This window comes from Malania oleifera, chromosome 2 (genome assembly GCF_029873635.1).
Source record: "Malania oleifera isolate guangnan ecotype guangnan chromosome 2, ASM2987363v1, whole genome shotgun sequence".
Lineage (NCBI taxonomy): Eukaryota > Viridiplantae > Streptophyta > Magnoliopsida > Santalales > Ximeniaceae > Malania > Malania oleifera.
Window position 1 is genome coordinate 20,391,657 of NC_080418.1, and position 24,691 is coordinate 20,416,347.

The window sequence follows — 24,691 nt, forward strand, 5'->3', positions numbered from 1 at the left end:
CATTTGATTTATAAAATGTCACAAAACAAGCAAAATCTTATTAATGTTTTTCTGCATCTCCAATTTAAATATTATTTTATTTTATTCGATAAATAAAAATAGAATGAAATCCATCGGACGAAAGAAATATTAATGTTTACTCATTCTCCATGTAATTATCAATTTGATTCCCAGTCCTGTAATATTCTCTTCCGTAAATTGTTTTTGCAACAACAAATGACTCGACTAAACTCTTAATAGTTCGTCTTTGACTTGAGCAATTAAAATATGAGATTACAAAATCCCATCTCTCATAAATAAGCCCTAGAGGAACCGAACCCCAACGCCACACTTCAGATTTTAAAAAAAAAACACACACACACACACACACCAGTCTAGTCTTACAAAGCCATGACCTACGAAATAATTGCACCCTCCGCAATTTCTTGGAGCCAACCTACAAATTTCAAAATAATGATACGAATAAAGTTGAAAGGCAAACAAGTGTAAACTAATAACCCAGTCAATATCCACAATTTCATTTGCAAGAATTGTCTTGTTACAGACTCCCATGACAATCCCCACCTTGCCCTCAAAAGAGAATTGCATTCTAATTATTGATTTTTACACAACTTTCATTGACAAAGGTGTTTCATGGGTACAATCTGCCTTTTCAACACAATCATTGAGATTTTGCCCATCTATCCAAAATTTGTCCAAAGGAAAAAGCATAAAAACAAGTGCAGCAATATCATAACTAGTACTGCCGGCAACCATGGAGCAATTTTTTTTTCTTCATTCCAGTTAAATACACTCCTTATGCATCTTTCAGGCACAGTGATCAGGCCCATGGGAAACAGCCTATGGCGTGTCAGTAAAAATAAACAGATGGTCACAATGCAAATCTTACAAAGAAAGAACTTTTCATCTCAAACCCCCCCTCCCCCTCCTTTTTCAGTCTCAGACCCCAAAAAGAGAAACCCAAAATATGATGCTGTAAAGCTTTGGAAAGATTGATGACATTGGTCAAGGACGCTTAGTCTGGTTATTGCTTGCTTTTGCCTTTTTTGGCTTTTGCTTTGAACCTGGACTTTGCAATAAGAGTTTGCATTGTGTTCACAAAGTTCCCAACTGCCATTACGAACAAAAGGAGCCCACAAAAAATTACCTGCCAAAAGATTTTTAGCATCACTCAGTTCCAGCCATGCAGCTTCATTGGTTACTAGAAAAAAAACAAATGAATGTCCGATGCACCTTCAGAAATGAAAGAGAAAATGTCAAGTATTTGATACCTGCCATTCGGAACCAACCCCAACCAATGCAGTCCTAAGCAGCATTAGTCCAAGATATGCCTCAAAACCCTAAAACCAGACGCACAAACATGTATAAATACTGATTAAACTCATCTACCTGTCATTATGTAAACAAAATGGTAAGGAGATGTGCCCTTCATTCTAACAAGCGCAAATAGTGCAATTGGAAATGAGTAGTTAATAAGGATACAGTGCTTGATGCGACCTTAAGCATAATGTCCAAAAGAACACGAAAAAGAACTATGTTACTGCAGCTTATTCAAATGAGTAAAGCAAAAAAGAACTATGTGGGCAGTGTGGCACAATTGTACTTGTTAGAACTTTAGCCTACAAGAAATTCTTATACACAGAACAGATGCAATAAAATGTGAAGATCCAGAAAAAAAATAATGCGAGAAACTTGAAACCTTAGTTAATAATTATTCTTTAGCGAGAAAACAAGAAGAAATTGTCGTGCATTCATTAAATCTTCAAATAACTGGAAAGATGTAGCTTAATCACCTGCAAAGTGAAAAGTATGGGACACAACAGCAACAATTGGCCATCCACACCAGCTGTTTCCCCCCAGACCACATCCATTCTCTTTGCCTGAAAGTAACAATAACAATTTAAAATATAGATTCATAATTTCATGACAAACTATGTCTACACATTTTGGATCTCGCAAATGTTAAACAAATTCATAGCTAGTAGGCCATGATTGAACTATGGAGAGTGAAGGCTGGCTTTCCATGGTTGTTTGGGTTGGGTTGTGTTGGCCAGATCAATGGCAGTAAGCAGTTCCATAGGACAGAAAAAGAGAATATTTAATGGATTTTCCAAAACTGGTTCCATTCACAAGAAACAAACCAAACTCTAAACAGTACAAATGGTTCCTTTGCATTCTAATTTGGACTTTTGTTCTTTTTTATCAGGGCAGGAAGGGGCTTTTTAGTTAGTTAATTTAAGGGTGCAAGTGTAATAGTGTATTAACTGAAGACATTCGAATAATAACTGGTACTAGAACTATAGAAAGTCTTGTGGGTCTCTCAAAACCTCAACAAGCACAACAAAAAACTGAAAGTCAAATATTAAAGAAAAACTAGCACAAGCTGACTTTTGCTTGGGTGTAGTAGAGTCCAACCCACCCAATCTGCAATCCTAAATCAGATAGCTAATTAAGCCTCTAGTTTCAATGTGCAACAGTTTACATTCAGAAAAGATCTGTGATTTATAATATATTCAATGTTCCTTTTTAGTAAACATTATCCTTTCTTGGTGATTTCTCTAATGACCAGAGTATGGATTATAACTTTGGAAAAGCTTGGGTATAGAAAAATATATATATATATGGGAAAAGAGGGGTTAGGGGAGCAGAGAACCATATATATATACATATAAAAAAGAGGCAGATGGCTACAAAAGGTTATACGTGGATGAAGTATTGGAATTAGGTATCGTTTGAAACCACTTGTGCAGAAGTGTTTTTTAGAAAAGAACGCTGATAATAAGTGTACAATTGGAAAAGTGGTGAAAGTTATAAGCGGTATTTGAATACTTATTTTTATTATAGGATATTGCATGATTACTTTTAAACATATTTTAAATTTAAATATTGTTATTTTTTAATTAAAAATTTCATTAATAATAATATTAAGTACATATAATTAAAATTTAAATATTTTCTATTAAAAAAATAATATAAGATTATTATTTTTAATTAATAATAATTTTGTTTTAATATATATTTATAAATATTAAAGTCATATTAAATTATGATAAAAAATTTTATTAATTAAATTAAAAAAATTAATTTATTTAATATTAATTTAAACTAATAAATAGTTATTGTTCAATTTAGGATTGAATTATAAAAACTAATATGTAGTTTTAAATATATTTTCAAAAAAATGTTTTATATTTATAATTAAAAATTTAAATGTTAATTATATTAATTTTATAATTAAAATTTAAATATTTTCTATTAACTAAGATAATATAATAATATTTATTAATTAACAATAATCTTGTTATTAATGTATATTTATAATATATGATTATGAAATTTATTTATGGTAAAAATGTTATTAATAGAGAAATTTAAATTTGTAGTGTATTAAATGTTAAGTTAAATTTATAGATGATTCTTTTTATACATTTCAAAAATTTAATTATATTTTATTAATAATTAATAAGTTATAATGCATAATAAAATAATATATAATTAATTTTTTATAACAATTCAATTAATAATTATGTTAACTATTATTTTTATCAACATTTAAATATTTTTATTAATTAAAAAATATATATTAGTTTTGATTAATAATAATCATGTTCTTAATTTATATTTATAACATATGATTTATCATATTAATTTATGTTAAAATAATATTATTAATTAAATTAGTATTTTCAATTTTCAATATTAATTTCAATTAATGGATGGTTTTTTTATTTATTCCAAAATTGAATTGTCTTTCATTAATAATTAATATATTATAATACATAATAAAATAATATATGATTATCTTCTAATGTATTTTATTAATTCTAAAATAGTCCAAAAAATTATCATAGATTACTTCTCAAAATTCACTTAAATAGGCATTAAAAAAGTGGTTATGGAAAGTACTTTTTACTATAAGTGTGTGTTGTAATATAACCAAATGTCACTTTTGTGCGACTGCTTATTTTAAGCGATAAGTGTTATAAGCACTTTTTTTTAAGTGCTCCCAAACGGAGACTTAGATATGCAGCTGCTGCAACGAGGAAAATAACAAGCCGGATAGCAGCTGGAGTGGCTTCAACTGCAGCAGCGGCAGCAATGTGGTACAACAACCTAGTTTGAGTCTTTCCAAGTGGCGCGGAAATATTTTGTGAAGATGTCAGTTGTAGCACTGATCTGGTGGCAATAATATGGGCAGTGAGACATGCAGGGGTCACAATAGCAACAGCACATGTGCTTGGCAGAAGCATCAACAGAGTAGAAAGTGCAGTGATGGCTTCATGGCAGTAGCTGCTGTAGCAGGGACAAAAGCTATGCTGGCACCTAGGCGATAGTGTGGCACAGTGGGAGGGGTGAGCATAATTTGGTGAAAACCGAATTAACTGAGTAAACTCGGTCGGTTTGGTTCGGTTAAAATTTATTTCGTTCGGTTCAATTTTCATTTTCATTAAATTTTGATTTTCGGTTTCTGGTACAGTTTTTGAGTCTAATATATTCGGTTAACTGAATAGTATAAATTAATAATTAATAATTATATATATTATATATTATTTATATTTTATATATATTAAAATATTAAATCAGTTAACTGACTTAATCGAAATTCAGTTTGGTCGGTTTTGAGTTCGATTAATATGAAATTTCGGTTTGGTTCAGTTTGGTTAATGAGATTTTTTAACTGAAAATTATCGATTCATTCGGTTAATTAACCATACCGACCGAATGCTCACCCCTACACAGTGGTGCAGTATTTGTGCTGGGTTTGACATGTTAGGGAGCATGCATCAATATTGTGGAGCAAGCATTTTACTGAGTATGCATCAAATTTTTAGCAGACTACTTGCATTGGAAAATGGATAGTAACAACCCTCATATAATATTCAACAGCCTGTTTAGTTGTGGAGAAAAAAGCCTTATTTTTCACTTCCAGATTTCTAAATAATTGCAAAAATGCCAACATGTTTTCCAGTTCTCCAAATTTGTAAAGTTGGAAAACATCTTCCAGTTTCCCAAGGATTTTATAGGAAATCTAGAAAACAATAAAAAGAAAATTCCCAGCTTTCATAGAGTTTGAAAAGCTGGAAAAGTGGAAAACAAGGTAATATTTTTGTAATTATTGGAAAAACTGGACATTAAACATAAATCTGTTTTCTAAAATTGTACAGGCCAAAATGATTGTCAATTCCAAGAAAAATTTGACATCAAGACAAATGGAACACCTAACACAAAAGCATTCAACTTGTAAACATAAAAGTAACTTTGAAGCGTAACCTTTCCCAGAGCAATGCGAGTATACAATCTTTGCCGTTGATATCTATTTTGTAGAAGCATTGCAACTCCTTGCATCATAGCCCATTGTAGGAAAAGTTGTACTGCTCTCTGTGTAAGATGTGGGTGATAGTCAATCAAAGAAAACAAATATAATTAAGCATTTAACGGCAAGACAAGAACCTGCTTCTGGATGCAATCCTCTTGCCCTCTGAAATCCCATGTGAGACTAGCGAGGGCCATCACCAAGGCACAATAGTGATGGTATATCCACCTGCAAAAGCATAATCAAGGTAGCCACTGAAATCCATTTTGCTCTCTGTTAATTGGAAAACAATAACAGTTTGCATCAATATATGCTACATAGGACCCCAAAAACAAGAATAAAAAGTTTTAAAAAAAAATATATATATTGTGGTCTAAATGGTAGACATGTCCAGCTGATAATACGGTAAGCACGCTTTATCATGCTTAGTTGTACGCCCAGCTAGCAAGCATAGGCTGAAGTGAAATGAAATCTAGCTATGAATACACACAATAAGATGTGAAATCAATCCCCTCACATGTTTGTTTCATGTGTGGTATCAAACTTTTGTTTCATGTATTCAGATGGGAAGCATAGGGGTGGTTGGAGGTGGCAATTTCCACTCCCCCTAAAATCTGAGATAGTTTACTGAGTCATTATTGTTTTACGAATATATACAGATTCTAATTCAGTCCCCTAAGGCCCTAATAGAAGATTCCCAGCTCCATCACCAGGTGCATAAGTTTGCAAAAAATATGGACAATTTAATACATAGAGGAAAGAATAAAAAGGAGAAAATTTCATTGTCAAGCAAGAATTGATAGCTTCTCTCCTTTAAAAAATAATTCAAGGCCAATTCCTCATTTGGAAATTCTGCTAAAAGTCTAAATTCATGGAATATGCAAACTGTTGATTGTTCAACAAGATTCCTAAGAATCACAATTTCCGCCACCTAATGCTAACTGGGACCCACCAACCAATATTTCAAACTGTAACTAATTTGTAAATGATTTTGACATTTCTCCTCCAGCACAAAGGAACTGATCAGAAGGAGTCGTGAATTCCTCTTCTTCATGTTAGCCCCAATACCCGAGCCTTTAATTTTGATATTATTCTTTGTTCATAGTTATGCTATAAAGCTATGAAATTATACTGCAAAGATAAGTCTTCTCCAAAATCTTTCCCAATTATCAGCCTCATCTTTTTCGACTTTGTTTGATTCTTTCATAGTGAACACCTAGAAACTGGAAATCTGATCAGTCCAACACATCTTCTCAATCACAGAGGGAAATTAGACTACCAAGTGACTTTCGCCATATAAAGCCTTTTAACTGCCATAATCATCCAAATTTTACATTTTCTTATTCTCAAAATTGGTTTTCCATGAATGAAAATTTAGGTTACATTTGGTTTACGGGATGTCTATTCCTAGGAATAGAATGGAGTAAGGCTCCACGGGAGAAAAATTATAAAGGGAAATAATAAATTAGGAAAAAAAATCACTCATGCAAAAGCTTGTGTTATGCTATCCAACACGGAATAGGATAGGAATAAATGTTTCCATGGTAAAATTTGGAAGTAGCCATTCCTTGTTATAGATTAATAAAATGATGGCAACATTTTTTTTGTACAGCTATTGAATTCCTATACTATCAACATTCTTCCTATGAATAGACTAAGACATTTTTTTTGTACGTTTCCTAGCAATGCTTTCCAAGTCAAAACTAAGACATTTGTTTGTCCATGGCTAAATCTGGATGCTATTGATGAGAAGACAACCAGATGCATGACAGCAATCTGGAATTACTGCCAAGTGAGAAATTGAAAGAGAAATAAAGAAGAGAGGGAACAAGGAAGAAGAGAAGAGGGAGAAGAAAATGGAGGGAAATACACCCATTCAACTTCTCATTCAAATTCACATTTATCCAACTCTTACATAGGTTTTACATCCTATTTCTAAGAGAACAAAGATACAAGAAAATTACAAATAAGCCCTAAGGGTGCATTTGGTTTAGTAGCTAGGCTAAAGATCTAGCCCACGTTTGGTGTAACAAATAGGATTGCACTGGCTAAGGAAGTGGGCCTTAGCCCTTTCAATTCCCCCCCCCCCCCCTACTGGCCAGAAGAAATGGATGAGGACGCCACCTTGTCTTCCCCCCCCACCTCCCAAACCTGCTCTGCTCTATCATTCATCCTCTCTCTCACCATAACCAGCACAGAATCAAACCCAAACTCTCTGGATTTTTTTGTGAAGCCGCCAACAGAATCAAACTCAGAAGTCAGAAACCTCTGACGTTTCCTCCAAAAAATTCATCACCGGTCAATGCTCTGACAGTATGCGAGGCCTTTGCGCTGAAGATTTCTCTTCTGCTGGATTTTACTTGGGATTTGATGCCAATATTGATGGTTGTGCTGCAGATCAGGCTGATCAGCGGAGGAGGAATAGAGAGCAGAAGGGAGGATCTGATGCTATGTTTAAAACTCCAATCACTGAAATGCAAATGCACACAAGATGTGAGATGAGAAGAGAGGGAGGAGGAAGAGGGGGAGCAGGGTGGTGAAATAGGAAGGAAGAAACATGCGGGGAGAGAAGGGAAGGTGGGGGAAGTGCAAGGCCACATGTACAGCTGTGATGAGTGAAGTGATGGGAAAGATGCTGGGGCCCATCCACACGCAAGTAGTCATGATTTGAGGAAAGGATAACTGTCACCTAGAAAATACAATGCATCAAAAAGAGGAAGCAGAGAGGGGAAAGTAAAGTGAAATACATGGCAATGGAAATAGTACTTTGTTTTGGTTTTTCCTTAATCTAGTAATTAGTTCCTCTACTGGGGGTATTTTTATCTTTTGAGTGACTAGTAGGTTGTTATCCTGCTCTTTATAGATGGAAAATCAAACATGGGACAGGATAATTTTTATAGCCAGTCCAATCCGCTTCAGTTCAGTCCAGTCAAGCTTAGCCATCAAACAAAATGCACCCTGAAGATATAAGAAATTACTCAACAAACCACTAATACATATGCTTACTACTAATTGACTAAACAAACATAATAAACTACTAATTAACTAAACATATTTGGGTTTAGGGCCCAACAATTCCTTGACCCACTTCTTTTGAATTAGCTTCCGACAAGGGTCTACCCATGGTACACTTGAGAAAGGTACAAAATGGCTTGATATTGTGCCCAAAGTATTACAGAAGGCAATCATTTTTCCAATAAATTGTCACCATGTTGCTGGATTTTTTTGGGAACTGAGCTGATGTATGTCTCGGGTGTTGGATTAAATCTATAGAGAAGTCCAAAAATAGGCTGTGTTGATTTAGAGGGGTGCGGGTGGGGGATGTCAAAGACTCTGTCAGAGTGTAGTAAGAAAAAAGAGGCAAATGAAAGAAATAATAATAATAAGGCAAGGGAAGGAGAAATTAGAACCAGATGGAGTACAATCAAAGTCAGGTCTGAAAGCTGTGCTGAATGTACAAGCTGATGTGGCATGGCAGTGTGAGGCTATTGGGTGGTTTAGCTGGCTTGTCTAGTTACGGTTTAGAAGAACAGAATAGTGGCTCTATTAATGATTGCAAATAAAGATGAAATCCGGGGCTTTGTTGGAATTAAAAAGGAAGGGGAGGAGGGCAGATAACGAGTAGATGTACTAGAACTTCTGGCTCGGAAAGAGAAATAGAGGAGAGGGTAGAGGAAGGACAAAGAAGAAGAAGATGGGGGGAGCACACATGTTCAACTTCTCAATTCACGCCCTATTTATAAGCAAGCCTAAAGATGCAAAAAAATTACAAAGAAAGCCCTAAAGATACAAGAAATTACAAATGAGCCTTCAAAACATAAATGTATTACAAACAACCTGACAATACACATAAGCCGTCTCCTAATTAAACTAAATGAGAACCCTTCCATTCAACTAAGATCTTATGAGTCCTAACATCTTCCTCGCCATGAAAACAAATTCTCATTAACCCTTGTCATTCTGCTTGAAAATGGAGTAGCAGGAAATAAAATTGCCACTTCATTGCCCTTGTTATCATGACATGCAACAAATGCTAGAAACATAAACACAAAATGAGTGCCCTGAGCAAATATGAATTAAGAGTTAAAGACAACATTTTCTTCATAACTTTTCACTTCTACAATGAACGGTTCTGAAACTCCTTCAAGGAAAGCGTCAACCAAGTCTTAAAAACAAAGAAAACCTCACTAGAGGAAGTTTTTTACCAAAGATAAATGAGACATTGGCTTTAAAAGATTGAATCATGTATTTTCTATGCCAAAGAGTGAATTTCCGAAAACTGGCTTTTTTTAAGGAACATCTCAAGTTCACTTCTTTAGAATAAATGTTCTCAATGTATTCGACAAGAAGCAATCTAATCTACAGTACTAAGTAATAAACAAAGTATGAACATTTTCATAAAGAAACCATGCCCATGTTGTATTTGTGTAGTGTCATGCAGACACATATCCATCACTACATACACCCATGGCTTTAAAATATATATATTTTTTGCCAGACATTTTTCATACAGTTCCAAACATTTATTCAACATCTTGCTACTGTGTTTTAGACACAATATATTGTTATACAACTGTTATCTTATTTAATTAAAATGGTAATTGTTAAAAAAAAAGGATCGCAAAAAACTGCATAAAAAGAAAAAAAGCACATTTCCAAAGTGCTGCCCTGCCAAGAAATCCTCCACTGTCTTAGACTCACCCAACATTTGCCTGAAATACCAAATAGCTTATTCCAAAGACCCCACGCATAATCACAATGAATGAACAAAATGTGATGATAATTCTGAACAACTAAAGCAGAGAACGCATATATCCAGAGATATAGCCTTCAAAGGTCTCCTAACCTGCAGCAAGTTATTGGTTTCAATTCTATAAAGTGCAACCAACCAGATAAAAGCCTTAATTTTAAATGGGACTTTGGCCTTTCAAATGGAACTACAGAGTGGAAAAGAAAAATTCAACCTATTCAAAAAATCACAAAAAAATTTGCATGAATAAACCCTTGAAGGATCTAGAGACCAAGACTGCCAATCCTCCTATAAATGAAAATAACAGTTATCCAATTAGACTAGCAAAGAGGATAGCTCTCCCATCACCTTATCATTTAACAATCTGTGGAAGTGGAAATCCCGAGAAGGCAAGGGATCACCTGAATCAACAACAAAAAGAAGCAATGGCCTTATCCTACCCCAAGCTGAGGTGAAAAAAGCATGGAAAGGAGGTGGACAAAAACTAAATTCCCCAATCAAGGATCTTTCCAAAACCGGATGTTACTACCTCTACCCACCAGAAATTTAACACAGGGAATGAAGAGGGGATAACTCTGAGAGATAGCTTTCCATGGACTCTCTGAAGAACATCTAAATCGAAAATTAGTATCCCACCCATTCTTGTCTAATCCATACTTACTTTTAACAACCAAATGCCACAGAGAGGAGCTCTCTAGTGGAAACCGATGAAGCCATTGCCAAAAGGGCTGTGTTTTTAGACACCAAATTAACATATTTCCAATACCCAAAATGCCCTCCCGGTTAGACCTACCCACCACTCACCAACTAACCAAATGATCCCTACTAACCCTACCCCCAACCACAAAAAATCCCTCATAATCTTCTCAATCTTATTAGCAACTCCCGCCAGAATCTTAAAAATCAAAAGAAAATATAAAGGGATACTAGAAAGACAGGCATGGATAAGAATAATTCTACCACCAAGAGAAAAAAAGAGCACCTTTCCACCCATCCAATCTCTTAGAAACCCTTCCCACAATAGGATCATAAAAGCTAACAGATCTAGGATAAGCCCCCAAAGGAACCCCAAGATAGGATAGCGACCAGTCCAAAACGCTACACCTCACCTCCACATAGAGCTCCCTAACATTCTCAACAGCCATATTGATAGTCATTATACCACTCTTACCCATATTAATCTTAAGCCAAAAACGTTACAAATAACGCGAAGGAGATCGAAAAATAGTCTTGAAGGATGGTTTATGATCCTCTAGAAAAAAGATAGTATCATCACCAAACTGAAGGTGCGAAACCTTGACCCTCTCTCTTCCCACTTCCAAGCCTTTCACTAAACCCCTATCCACTATCCTACTCAAAGAATCAGCCACTAAAACAAACAAAAACAGGGAAAGAGGGTCTCCTTGCCTTATCCCTCTCATAGCTTTAAACCAAGATTTAAACTCACCATTTACTAATACCGAGTAGCTCACATTAATCAAAAAGCCTCTAATCCAATGCCGCCATCTCTCCCCAAACCCCTTACTCACAAAGATATTATCCAGGAACTCCCAATTCACTCTATAATAAGCTTTCTCAAAATCTTCTTCCTTCTACGAATATCCTTCACAATCTCATTAACCAAAATGGCATCCCCAATTTGCCTACTCCTCACAATAGCACTCCAAATAGCTAAGAACTTACTTTCTTTAATTTTTTTTTCATATATTTATGTATAAAATAATCCCCATCGTGTTTAAGTCCTGATTTTTTAAGATTTGTTGGACCTTCATATCCATTTTGCATCCTATGTCCACACTTCATTGATAGTAAACACAGCAACCATTACAAGGATCCAACTATCACAACTTCAAATTCCATACTCATAATGTATTTACATAAAAAAATTTGTGAACAGTTTGCCCACTAGCTGATTCTTCCCCAAAAAAAAAAAAAAAACTCGACATAAACAAAGAAATTACAAGCAAAGAGAGAACATAAAAGAGGAAAAGAATGAGGCATCCTCCAAAACAACAAAATCAAAGACAGAAACAAAGGGATTTCCTCAATACCTAATGAAGTACTCCACTCCCTTTGCAGACCTATCAGAAATTCCTCAAAAGCAGCCATTTTCCGGAACTGAAGTGACACCAAGAACACCACCCTACACCACAAGTGCTCCTAGAAAGAACATAATCCCTGAAAATTCTAGCATGCACTCATCATTCCAACAAGATGCGCAAAACTACTGCAAACATAGCACTTCTCCTTCCCTATACAAAAATCCCTAAAAGAAATAGAACAGATGTCCTCCAACGAGAAGGAAAACCTACTTCTCACCCAAAACACCAGAAATATGTTCCAAATATCCCACAAAAAAAAAAAGGCAACGTAAGAACTAAGAACAAATGAGAAGTAGTCTCACTGAGCACCCAAATAGCAAAGCAAACAAATATCAGAGACAGCTTTATTTGGCCTTTCCAAAGGAAAGGAAATCACTTGTACAGTAGTACTAAGGTCCTATTGTTTCACTTAACTTCCTTCTAATAGAGGCAAGGCTCTTAATGGTAAAAAATTTCATGACCATCTTTGTTCATTATGTGTGCTGAATTATCTTCAGGATCCACATTGCTGAATGAGTAAGAGTTCAACTCAGAGGCTTTTCTGAACATTGTTACCCCTAAAAATGTAAATTCCAAAATAATCCATGACACCCTTCTTATCTCCCAAACCCCATTCCACACATATGCAATAGTTAGTTACCAAACGGCTAAAATGATCCACAATTCAGATTCAGATGCTAATCTAACAAGATTGAGAATGGTTCACAGATTCAGAACAGCACTTAGTATTCAGCATCTAAGGTTTAGTTTTATCAAATGTCTTCCAAGTCTTTCAAGGGCTGCAGTCCACATAAAAGCCTTGGTTTTGGAGGGAATCTTAGATTAATTAATGAAAACTCAGGTTAATAATTCAATGTAACCGGAAATAATCAATACTAGGAACTTGTGTCAAATGAACAAAAGAACAATTTGCAATATTAGGAAAATGTGTCCAATGAGTAAAATATGATTTGCCTGAAAAATCCCCAACAAATCCAAAACCCATGATCTTCCCAAAATTGAACCCTCTCACCACTTGCAAGTAGCAACCTTACACCTTGCCTGAGGAAGGAAAAGACGCAAAGCCTGATAGACAAATTTACTGGGGCAACCATGAGCATCCCCACCCCCCCAAGTCTAGCATCCTACCCATTAAAACCATATTTTCTAGAATTACCTTATGCCACAGGGAACCCGCACACCATAGTCACTTCCCCACCAAGGAGATGTTTGTAGCACGAAAATGACCCAGCCCAACCATCCCTCACTCTTAGAGCTACAAGCAGTCTCCCACTTAACAAGATGACCCCTATCAAAAAGGCCCACACCAAATAGAAGAATACAGGTCTAAATCAACGTGACTCGACTCCCCAACGTAAATAAGAACCTCTCCGTCCTTCTGATCTCCTATAAATCGTCAAACACCAATAACTGAAAAGAAATGGCAATACCATCCAAAGGAACACAGTAGGGAGGCAATCAAGAATACTGCAACTTGCTGCCAAAGCATAGCAGGGGAAAACACTAGTCAGTAGTCACATTACTACCAACCAGTGTTTTAAAAGGTGAAGGTGTAAGGTGAGGCGTTTTACCCTCCACGAGGCGAGGTGCAAGCCTTAAGGCGTTGAGGTGAAAGCATTTTGGGACTATATTTTTTTAAATAATTAATGAATAAAATCAATTTATATATAATAAAAAATGTGAAAATTTTTAAAATAGTAGAGAAAAATATAAAAACATAATTTTTAAATATCATATAGGCCAATTTTAAGTTTTAACTAACAAACACAAACAATATATATTAAAAAAATAAGCATGAACCATAAGAAAAAGCTAAATTAAAAATCTCTCAAGATTCTAATTTCTAAAAGCCAGCTGCAGCCAACAGTGGCAGAGAGTACGAGAGGGTCGCAGAGAGAGACGAGAGACTGCAGGGGGTCGCTGCAGAGAGACGACAGCTCCAAAGGGTTCTTCGAAAGGAAAAAATACATCATAAGGAGTTGTCGGAGGCAGATCAGAGTTTGGAAGGGAACGTCAACTCTTCGGAGAGAGACGAGAAGCATGGAGGAATTGTTGGAAGCAGTCGTCGAGTCCTTGGAGAGAGAAGAGGTGCCGGAGGAATCGTCAGAGAGAGAACAGAGGCTATTGTCAAGGAGAAAACTCGCTGGTGGCTTCGTCGAGAGAGCAGAAGGGAAGAAGCTTTGTGGGAGGGAGGGAGGAAAGGGTTTTAGATGCTCTGGGTTTTCTTTTTTAATTTATGCTTTAAACCGAGAAGCCCAAAATGCGCATGCCTGGAGATTTGAGGCGTAAAAGGCGAGCATTTACAGGAGAGGCGTACGCCTTTTAGGATTTACACATTTCTACCTGCGCCTTAGTGCATTTTAGGCCCAAATCGCCTCGAGGTGCGCCTCCTCAATAGCGACTTTTAAAATACTGCTACCAACAATCCACTTTTAGACAGATCAAATTAATCTCCAGACCAGCGACCTCAAAAAATTGCACAATAGATAACAGCACATTAGAGAAACTAGTCAAACTACCAAAGTCCTCAGACAAAGGAGAAAATGGTAACTACAAATTGTGGTGTGGAAACATGCTCTCTTACACAGTCACACTACACTCCTCTCCATCCCTCCACTCATCAACCTACCCATAGTCACAAACACACAACTAGAGTTAAGAGAAGCAATGCTAAGGGATCCCCTTTAAGTAACACCTCTCAAAGCCTTGGACAAAGGCTTATACTTCACATTGACTATGACAAAAAACATGAAATATGGACGGCAACCCCTGATTTAATTCCTCCAGCTACCCCCAAAACCCTTCCTTGCCAACACCAAGAAACCTCCATAAAACATGATCATGAGCAATTTCAAATCTCCACCATGGCTACCAGGCTTCACGAACAATCGACTCTCCATAAACTTTCACCTATAACATCATTACCTTACCATTAGGGAAAAAACCCCTAACCAATGCACATAGTTCTTTCATAAATGTTCACCATACATCCTTTTTGGCCACCAGGAATGAACACTGAAAAATTTCTTCCTTCCCATCCAAGCTCTACCTCTAAGAGCTTCCGGTTGAATCACCAACCAATACTCACTACCAAATCTAATACGTCGAAAACCCCTTCACACCTTGCCAAAAGTCAAAGAAACCATCCAAGAACCAATTTTCAATCCCCAAAGAAAGCCTCACCCATCGGTTACGAGTTGGATTACATTTCAGAACAAACAAAATCTCCCTGTCCCACTTTATCCAATGATCTCAAATCAAAGGTTTTTCCTTCAATCTGAAAGAAGTGAAAACAATCCACTTCTTTCATGTTTTATGGCAGTCAAGATGCCAAGGAGCATTTACGAGAGGAGAGACCATAGGGAGAGAGAGAGAGAGAGAGAGAGAGAGATCCATTTTAAGCTCTTTAGCCCCAACAATCTGTTGCAAATTAGGAGATCTTTGAAGGCACATTATATCTGGATGAGTGTACCTTATGTTTTGACAGCTCAGAATCTGCATCTCTTCTTTCTTTCTCACACTCGTTTTTTTTTTTTTGCATTGCTTTTTCTCTTGATATATTTGGAGAGAATTGGGTTTGCCCAGGGAAGTTGGAGAATTTGTTGATTATGTTTTTTAAAGGTTTCAGGAAGGAGGAAGACAGATCCACTTCGTGGGATGTGGTCTTTTGCAATTTTATGGGAAATCTGGTTGGGATGAAAGCACTTGTTTACAATGAGATTGGAAAGTAGAGTTATCTTGATTGCAGTTTTTTTTTTTTTTTTTTTACTTTTTCTCACAGGAAAGTTTCTAATTGCCCCCCCTTTTTTTTCTTTAATGAAATTGCTTCTTTTTTTATCAAAAAAGTACTCCTCCAATCACATTGTTGCAAAAGAACTCACGCAGCACTCATGGTATCACATTTCACCATATTCCAACCCCCAAAAAATGCCATGGTAAAACCATCAGCTCTCCCTCCCCATTTCACAAAACTGCCCTCCTCACTTCCTCCTCAGATGGTCTATCTACCCATGTAGCTTTGTCTGTGGAAATCAAACATCAAGATAACACTTCGATCATAAGTCTCCATTCTTCAACTCTGAATAGAGTCCTATAATACCATAAAATTTCCTCATCAATAACCATGTGATCTTCAACTACATTAACACCCGCTCCCCCCCCCCCCCCCAAAAAAATATATATATATATATATATATGCCCTCTAATTCTTTGATGAAACTTTTTCTTACCTCAGCCGACAGGCAGAAAAGCCTAGCACTATAATTCAACTCCCACAAAACCAAAAAACGATTTTGATCTAGCGTTCTGCATCTGACTAAACTTTTTTCCCTCAAAATAATCTCATTAAACTCATTCGAAAGTTGAACCCTTCTACTAGCCAAATAAAATAAATAAATAAATAAACAAAGGCCCTCCTACAACCTATTCAAACCACCAATATCCTGCAAGAACTCCCTCTTTTTCACACATGTCAACAAACACATCTTCATTCTCAGAAATTTGATTCTGCCATAACAAACTTCAAATTATTCATGCTTCAAAAGCCTACCCAACCCTCCAACATACCAAAAATTAAATAAGTGGGCAAAATAAGGATGAAGCACCCCACATGTTTTCACACCTCAAGGAGTGGGACTCCACGTACCACAACTCTAACCAATAAAAATAGGATAGTGGTCAGACACCAGCCTCAGAAAAGCTTCCTGAGACAAATTAAAGTGGGGCCCCATGTATCACAACGCTAATCAATAAAAATAGGTCAGTGATCATACACAAGCCTTGGAAAAGCTTCCTAAGACAAATTAGGAAAAGTGTCCTATCCTCCCAGTCCACATAGGAATCTACAAATGCAAGTGGCCATAGAATGATTGGCAAAAAACCCAAGTAAATTGCACATTGGAAAACAATATCGCTCAAATCACACTCCCTATCAAAATTATCAAACCCTCTTATACTAGAAGTATTGTAGAATCACATTATTTTTTACAAGAAAATCTAATGTCATTGAAATCACAACTTAGGCAGCAGAGCTCCTAACCATAAAACCAGACACCAACTCTAGTTTGGACTCGTGATTCGTGAATCATAACCAAGTCTAGGAAAACCTTTGAAACATTCCATTTAATTTATACCGTGCTTCTTAGGATCCCCTAGAGGGTGTCCCCAAGCCATAAAACTCCTCACTTTGCGAGAGGAGGGGAAGGGTAGTCATAGTGTATGCAGCCTTACACCAACTTTACACAAAGAGGTCATTTCCTAGGACTCAAACATGTGACCAAACTGGTCACAAAGGAGCAACCATATCGTCAATCCAAAGCTCACTCCCATTTCTTAGGATCCCCTAAACACCCTATATTTCAACTCAACAACAACATCCTAACATCTTACTAACCCTTCTATGTCTATCCTTAAGCCCTCATAATTAGAGCCAGATGAACTTGGACTAACTAATCACAACCACAAACCATAGAGCAACCCCCATGGTACCCAGATACCCCACTCACCCCCTCAAGGTTCCATAGCCAAGACATTCCCTTTCAAATAAGGCTCCCTTTGAATTTAGTTAACTTGCCTAAATTTCAGCTCCAGCCATCATAGGTAAATTTTATTTTTTAGAAATTGCGTCAACCACAAGCACCTAAAAAGTCATTCGCAGTGAAATTGCGAGAAGAGGAAAAGGAGAAATAAATTATAGAGAGGGAGATGCCCTCTTAACTAAGACTCCTTATGTGTTCTGCAACCACCCCCCTAAAATATCAACATCATTATGCCCCAAGGGCAAATAAGGACCATTTAAAACTATACCCACCATTCTTCGCCATAATCAACCTTGGTTAACCTTACTCTATACTTGCTCTAGCTAAACCCTACACGATCCCTCCATCCCCCCTCCCCCCAACCTGTACACCCTCCAAAAGGGATCTTGATTTAGCGAAGTAAGACGCCAGGGCACAAAGACAATTGCAAACATCCTCATAAATTCTTAGTTTTCCCAACAGTTTTTTCATCCCCTTGGAAAGAATATCCCATTCTCTTTCATCAACACACTGTGAAGCTCCAACCTCCCTTTCAAATAACTTTGAGCCTCCAAACAATTATTCCTCTCTCTCCTTCATTCCAATAATAGAGATAGTAGCAAAACTACCATCAACTTCCTCGTCATTTTTTAAAAGTTGGTGAGACCTGCAGTTGAATTCCTATGTGCCAAAGCTTAACGCAAACTAGTGAAACCCTTCCAATTGAATTGCCCATTGCATCAACTCCATAAACCCAATTTTTGGAGATTTGATATTTTCCCTCACAACTCTGTGGCAATCCTTCCTACATCATATGCAGATTTCAGATTTGTCTTTGTTCCATCACTTCATTCTAGAGACTGAATTCAATTCCACTGCAAAAAAACTCTCTTTCTGTAAGTTCAGCAACATCACTTCCTATCATGGCTTCAGCAGGCAGACAACACAAACCCTTCCCAACAACTATGGAAATCATCCGAACCCACTTGGCCTTCTTCAAATCACGCTCCCCAGTGGAATCAATGATCACAATCAGTTTATGTACATGTGAAAGCCCTCCTAGAAATCACTTCCCCTTTTATCACTGTCTTGTTCTAGTCAGAAGCTCTCTCACGCCTCATGTCATCTAGTGGACTTGGCAAAGTGGATCAAGTCGAATAACCCATGGCAAATTAGGTGGATTATCGAATGAGAATATTACAATCCATACATAGATACATACATATATATATATATATTGTAAAAGAGGGTGGCACCTCCATTCTTTATTAGAAAACCCCTCACCCATGGCGGAGGAAAACCGAATCAGTTAAGTTGCAGATTTATGGCAGTTCGAATCGGATAATCCATGGCGGATGGCAGATAATCCATCCTTCTCATCCATAATATAATTTTTTTTACCATCTGATGAATAATTTATTTTGTAACATATAATTGAAATTATTTTAAAAATTATAATTTGGTAATTGTTAAACATTTAATGAGTAATCACAAAATTATAATTTTTAAATTTTTTAGAACATTAATTTAGAGGCTTTTGTTTTGATAACGAGAAAATTGAGTATTTAGGCTTGAGTTTGAATGTGGGCATGAAGCAGACCTAGGCCTTGGCCAATAATGCAAGGGTTGAGAGTGTGGGACTAGGCCTTGGCCAATAGAACTTATTTTAATTGAATTGATGCCTAATAAGCATGGGCATATGGGATTATCAATGAATTTAAACATTAGTTGTTCATGGATAAGCGAATATCCACAGGATAAAATCTTAAATCCGCCAAATGAGTCATTTGGAGGTGGATAAAAAAAGTTTAAACTATATTCGACTCATTTAATGTGTGGATCAGTTATAAGTCGGTTTAAGCGGGACGGATTTGGTTCAGATTAATGGATTTTTATCCATTTTGCCAAGTCTACCATATGGTGAAGAAACACCTTGCCTCGTCTGACAAAGAAGAATCTGAAAAAGAAATGGGTAAGGCAGCAACAGGATTCCTATCTGTGGGCTTATCTTAAACTTTATATTCCCACATCTTTTGAGCTCAGTTGTCATTAGGCGGTCATGGCTCAACTCTCTTGGCTGAATAAGCAGACTGCACCATGAAGCCTTCAGGCCACAATAACATGTTTGATGGAGTTCAGCTCACTATCTGTCTAAATAGAAAATGTTGTTTCAAATTTAAACAAGATAAGGATCTAATTTTTGGGCCAAGAATCACGATCCCAAGATCCTCAGTTTGCAAAAGAACTTGTTCCCAACCTTAACTCAATGAGAGACATCAAGAGCACTCCATTGATGGTTGGAGCAAGCTTCTTTCTTCAGAAAATCCACAAATTTAGCTTATGACCTGAAGTTAATGTTAAAAGAGTGACTTTGACCCTTATTTTCTCCAACATCACAAGAATCCTGCACCTCTACCACATTCCGTGAGCTAAAATCCCTGCAGCTCTGCTGCATTCTCATTTCAAAACTTCACCAGAAAACTGCAATCATTTTCAAACATTTACACACCACCATTTCCATTGTCTTGAAAACCTCCACCAACCCAATGCCTCCTCACATATGGCATTCTCTGTGAGAACCCATAACTGAAGGAGTTTTTCTTTTCATATTCACCAAAAGCTTCAAATGTAAGAGATAGCTTAAGGCCCTAAATGGTTTTGCCCAAGGGGTCTCCTCATTTTCCATGAAAAACTCATCAACTCAACCCAATTAAATCACTCTTCCAAGATGATAAAAGATGATCTCCAGAATGCAAACTCAGACATATGAAGAAAAAGCTTACTATCACCGGCTGACCCAACAAATCAAAATTGAAGATTTTCCTGTCAACTCTAATATTCCCATGGATCCCCATTGTGTGTGAACTGAAATCTCACAACATCCCGAAACATCTACCACAATCCTTGAAAGCAAAGACGGCTGTCGCCATATACTTATATTCCCATTTTTCCATAGAAAGGTAATCTTCTAATCTTTCCAAAAAACATCCAAATGGTACTACATTTCATATAAAAGGTTAAAAAGGCATGTTCTTTTACCCCCAGGGAGGGGGGGAGGTGGGGAAATTGGAACTCTAAGTACCCCTATCCCAAACTAAAAGAGGGAAAAAAAAAAGGATTCCTCTTTTTTGTCTCAACTATCAACGTACCTAAGCTTGTCTACATAGCTGCAAACATCTGTGACAATGTTAACCAGCAAGGCATATGGATACTGTATTTACGAGTCATGATATTGTCCTCTTGTATTCACCAGCCATGTTTGTTTGTCCATCGTTAAATTTTGTAGATTTCAATGAGAAGATAACAATTCCATAGATCAACTGTCCAATGGAGAAAAAGGCACTAAAATTTGATCTCCATATTGCCATCATCATCATGACACATAAGAAATGCTAGAAACTTCAATACTAAATATGAGCCTGAGTAAATATGTATTAGGACTAGCTTTTCTTCATAATTTTGTATAGTTCAGCAATTTCTGAATGAATGGTTCCGAAAAAGCCCTTGAAGGAAACCTTCAAACAAGTCTCAAAAACAAAAAAGTAAATAAATAATTCACTAGATGAAGCTTTATTAAGGACAATTGCGACCCATTACAAACAAATAACATCTCATGCAAGCAGACATCAATTAAGCTTTCGATTCTATTAATATAAAAAGTCATCCTGAATAAACCCTAAAGGCCGGGTAGCCAAGTAGAACCAAATGTTGAAAAAGTAATTAATCTTTAACAATAGGAACCACACAATCACCACCAATAAAACCCCCTTCGCCCACTACCCAAAAAGGGCCTCGAGAAATGGGCTGGTAATTTGCTACAACAGCTCTTAAAACTTATGTGGTAGAGAGAGAGAGAGAGAGAGAGAGAGAATATGGCTTCAAAAGTCTGAAGTTATTAATTTGTTACACCTGCCTGAGAGCAATTTCCCAAAAATAGATTTCTCCAGGCAATGCTTCAAGTTCGCCTTTATAGAACACTATGCACTACGAAATTAAACTATTACTTAAACACTTTTTCAATGTGCTTTAGACACAGTGATGACATATCGTTATACAACGTTATACAACATTTATCTTATTTATGAAAAATATTAATTGTACAGAAAAAAGAATCGCATCAAGATTTATCTAAAATTATTAGAAATTTGGCATTTCAGAAAAATTTATAATGGAAGATTTTGACATATTGAGAATTTCTAAGTTGGGGAAAAGGGCTGCTTGATTTTTTTTTTGGGAATGGAAATCAGAAGAAATATTTGAATTTATACATAATATTTTAGATAATGTATTGCTTCATAAATGCTAACAACTTGTCATATATTTATACTTTAAATTACATATTTGCTCTACTTCCATACATTTTAAAGATTTGTTTTGCCGCAGAGCCCATGCCTGTACCCTGTGCCTAGGCTTCATAAGTAGTATACATAGTAAACACTATAAAGACTATTACAGTATCATAAAATCCTCTCATAATATCATTAATCAGTTACACTTGAGAACAGTTTGCTCATTAACTGATTTGTGCAAAAAGTATGCTTGTGTGACAGCATACACATGTTTAGCAATGTTGACAAGAATGGAGAAGAGTATAATGATTCCAAGTTAGACGAGAAAACTAAGATTCCCCAAGGATCTCAACTGTAAACCATTATTAAAAAAAAACCTTATCTTTCGTTGTCACAAATTCATTTTATAAAGCAACGTAGAAAAGCTTAAACACCATACGTCAGTTGTCTAAATTTTAATTGTTAGGCATAAAGCCTTCCATCATGATTATGCACATGAAAAATACATGAAATATTTTCTGGGAGCAGATGATTGGAAACAAAAAAATAAATAAATAAATAACTTTATGGAATACAATGAAGATCAAGTATGTTGGACAAATTTAATGGCACAAGATCACATGCAATTACCATGGACGAATGTCACTTCCATTCACTTTCAAGATATTCTCCCGCAATGCCAAACCTATATAGAGGAACAACAACCATGCCTGAAAATGTGAAAGTTCATCATTAGAGACATGTATAAACTGTGCGTAACATTACCAATCAACCAACTATTAGATAAAAATGCCTAACTCATCAAGCAGCTACCTGGTACAGTTGAACTGGAAATGCTGGCAAGGATCCACCCCAAACCCAAGATCTTAGGATTAATAGTGTTGATGGAAAAAGAAGAAATAGAAGGGCCGTTCTGTCCTGCTCAAAATAGCATCATAAGTGAGGATTTACAAAATTATTTCAGGTTAAAGGGATCTGACTAGGCAAGAAAATAAGAAATACGCAATGACAAGTTTGTCTAGGTCTAGTGTAGAAGCACCAACATGGTCCACAAAGATAAGACCTCGCTAAGTCATACTTCCAATATTGAACCAAATGACAAAGTATAAGGGAGTGCTTATATTGCCAGTGACTGAATTCTTTTTCTTTCTTTTTTTTTGTGGGGGAGGGGTGGGGGGGTGGCAACAATGATTGAATTTTAAACTAAAGGAGCAAATTTCTTTTTTATTAATTTGAACAGTGTGCGCGCAATGAGGCTGGCTAGCCAAGAAGGTTGGAGAGAATACTCTGAAACTGTTGTACTCTTCTTTAACTTTCAACTGGACATCTTTCCTAGTGGCACGCACATTGATAGGACCCAGAAACATCCTCAGAAAACCACCTACATTTCAAATCATTACATATAAGAGATCACATGAAAAGTGACAAACATTAGCAACTCATACAACCCAGAAAAGAAATTGTGTATAAAAGGGAGAAGATAAAGAAAATTAAAAGATGGTGTATAGTGATTTTAATAAAATAAAAGATAAAAATCCAACTAGGGCACCTTGAGCTTTGGCAGGAAGAAATGAAGACGCCACTCCATCGGCCATTATACATCTTGCCTTGTGCAATTTGTCTTCTAGCTGTGTAAGACAAACACACACCATCAATACGGAGAATAAATCGCGGAAATGAAGAGACTGATCTGGCTCCGAACTAAAAGAAGAATCAATTAAATCCAACCCCATATACACCAACTACGCACCCACAGTGAAGTAGACAATCAATCAATAAGCATTTATTACAAAGAAAACCAGGAACAGAGAAAACCTTATCTGCTACGGCGGAATCCAACAGTTCATTTCCAAGGAGAGAATTGATTAAAGAACGATGCCGGTTGATCGAAGAGTCAAGGGAGAGGGCGCGCTGGCAAAGAGCCTGCTCTTCGTGATATGTCTTCGAGAGGAAAGACGAAGCTGAGTCCTCCAACTCCTTCGCCTGTTCCAATACTCGAGATACTTCTTCCTCTACATTTTTCAGCGATTGCTCTAACGCTATCGTATCCCCCATCGAACGAATTGCTCCAACGCTCGACGAATGCAGCAAAATTTCGGATAAATTAGAGAGCGGAGATTTCGAAACGGGAGCGGGACGAGCAGATCGAGATCAAGATCAGCGCGAGCAGAGAATTGGAGAGGACAAAGGAAGTGGGGCGCGCGACGGCGGAGGGAGAAGAGGGTGGTGGAAACTGCGATGCGCGCGGCAGGAAGAGGGACCTGTGAACGCTGGACTCTGACAGCCTGAGGAGGGGAGGGAGAAGGACTCGACAGGTGGAGGAAACGAGGGAGGTCATGAGATGTGGCAATTATGGTTAGGGTTAGTGGAATTGAAGGTGTTTGGCTATGATCGGGTGATCTCCGTCTGACCAGCTTCGACTCTATGGCCAATCAGATCGCGCCACATGAGTTCTTTTTTTTTTTTTAATTATATTTTTGAATAAATTAATAGAGACCTCAGCACATGTTTCAGTATTTAATTTTTTAAGTAATATTTAATATACATACATGATACATTATGGTCTTAATAATAGAATATTATTATAAAATTATAATTTAAAATATAAAAAATTATAATTTAATATAACAAAAAAAAATTCTTTCTCTTATTTATCACAAGAATTAATTAATCAATTCAACTTGAATAATTAATCTTTAAATAATTGACTACAAATACAA

The 24,691-nt window shown here is 36.5% G+C and overlaps 1 protein-coding gene across 2 annotated transcripts; it reads right to left on the reverse strand.

Annotated features, from left to right (window-relative positions):
- Positions 1-755: 755 nt before the first annotated feature.
- LOC131149387 (uncharacterized) lies at positions 756-24,329 on the reverse strand. 2 transcript variants are annotated; one of them, XM_058099793.1, is made up of 10 exons: positions 23,791-24,329; positions 23,521-23,600; positions 23,258-23,352; positions 22,785-22,889; positions 22,602-22,681; positions 5,452-5,542; positions 5,272-5,379; positions 1,794-1,880; positions 1,272-1,340; positions 756-1,147 (listed from the first exon to the last, which is right to left on the reverse strand). In XM_058099793.1, exons 1-10 carry the CDS (start codon positions 24,024-24,026, stop codon positions 1,025-1,027), a joined length of 1,074 nt encoding a protein of 357 aa, XP_057955776.1. In that variant the 5' UTR covers positions 24,027-24,329; the 3' UTR covers positions 756-1,024. The 2 variants fall into 2 exon arrangements, with proteins under 2 accessions (XP_057955776.1, XP_057955775.1); XM_058099792.1 differs by having other exon boundaries at positions 23,521-23,599; positions 23,787-24,328.
- Positions 24,330-24,691: the final 362 nt, after the last annotated feature.

What these genes read in the sequence shown, in the direction of transcription:
- LOC131149387 (XM_058099792.1), bottom strand. Translation starts at nt 24,026, where the DNA reads ATGGGGGATACGATAGCGTTAGAGCAATCGCTGAAAAATGTAGAGGAA. An exon ending in TTCCAGTTCAACTGTACCAG is followed by an intron (nt 22,682 to 22,784) that starts GTAGCTGCTTGA and finishes TCACATTTTCAG; the next exon opens with GCATGGTTGTTGTTCCTCTA. An exon ending in GGAAGTGACATTCGTCCATG is followed by an intron (nt 5,543 to 22,601) that starts GTAATTGCATGT and finishes ATGCTTTTGCAG; the next exon opens with GTGGATATACCATCACTATT.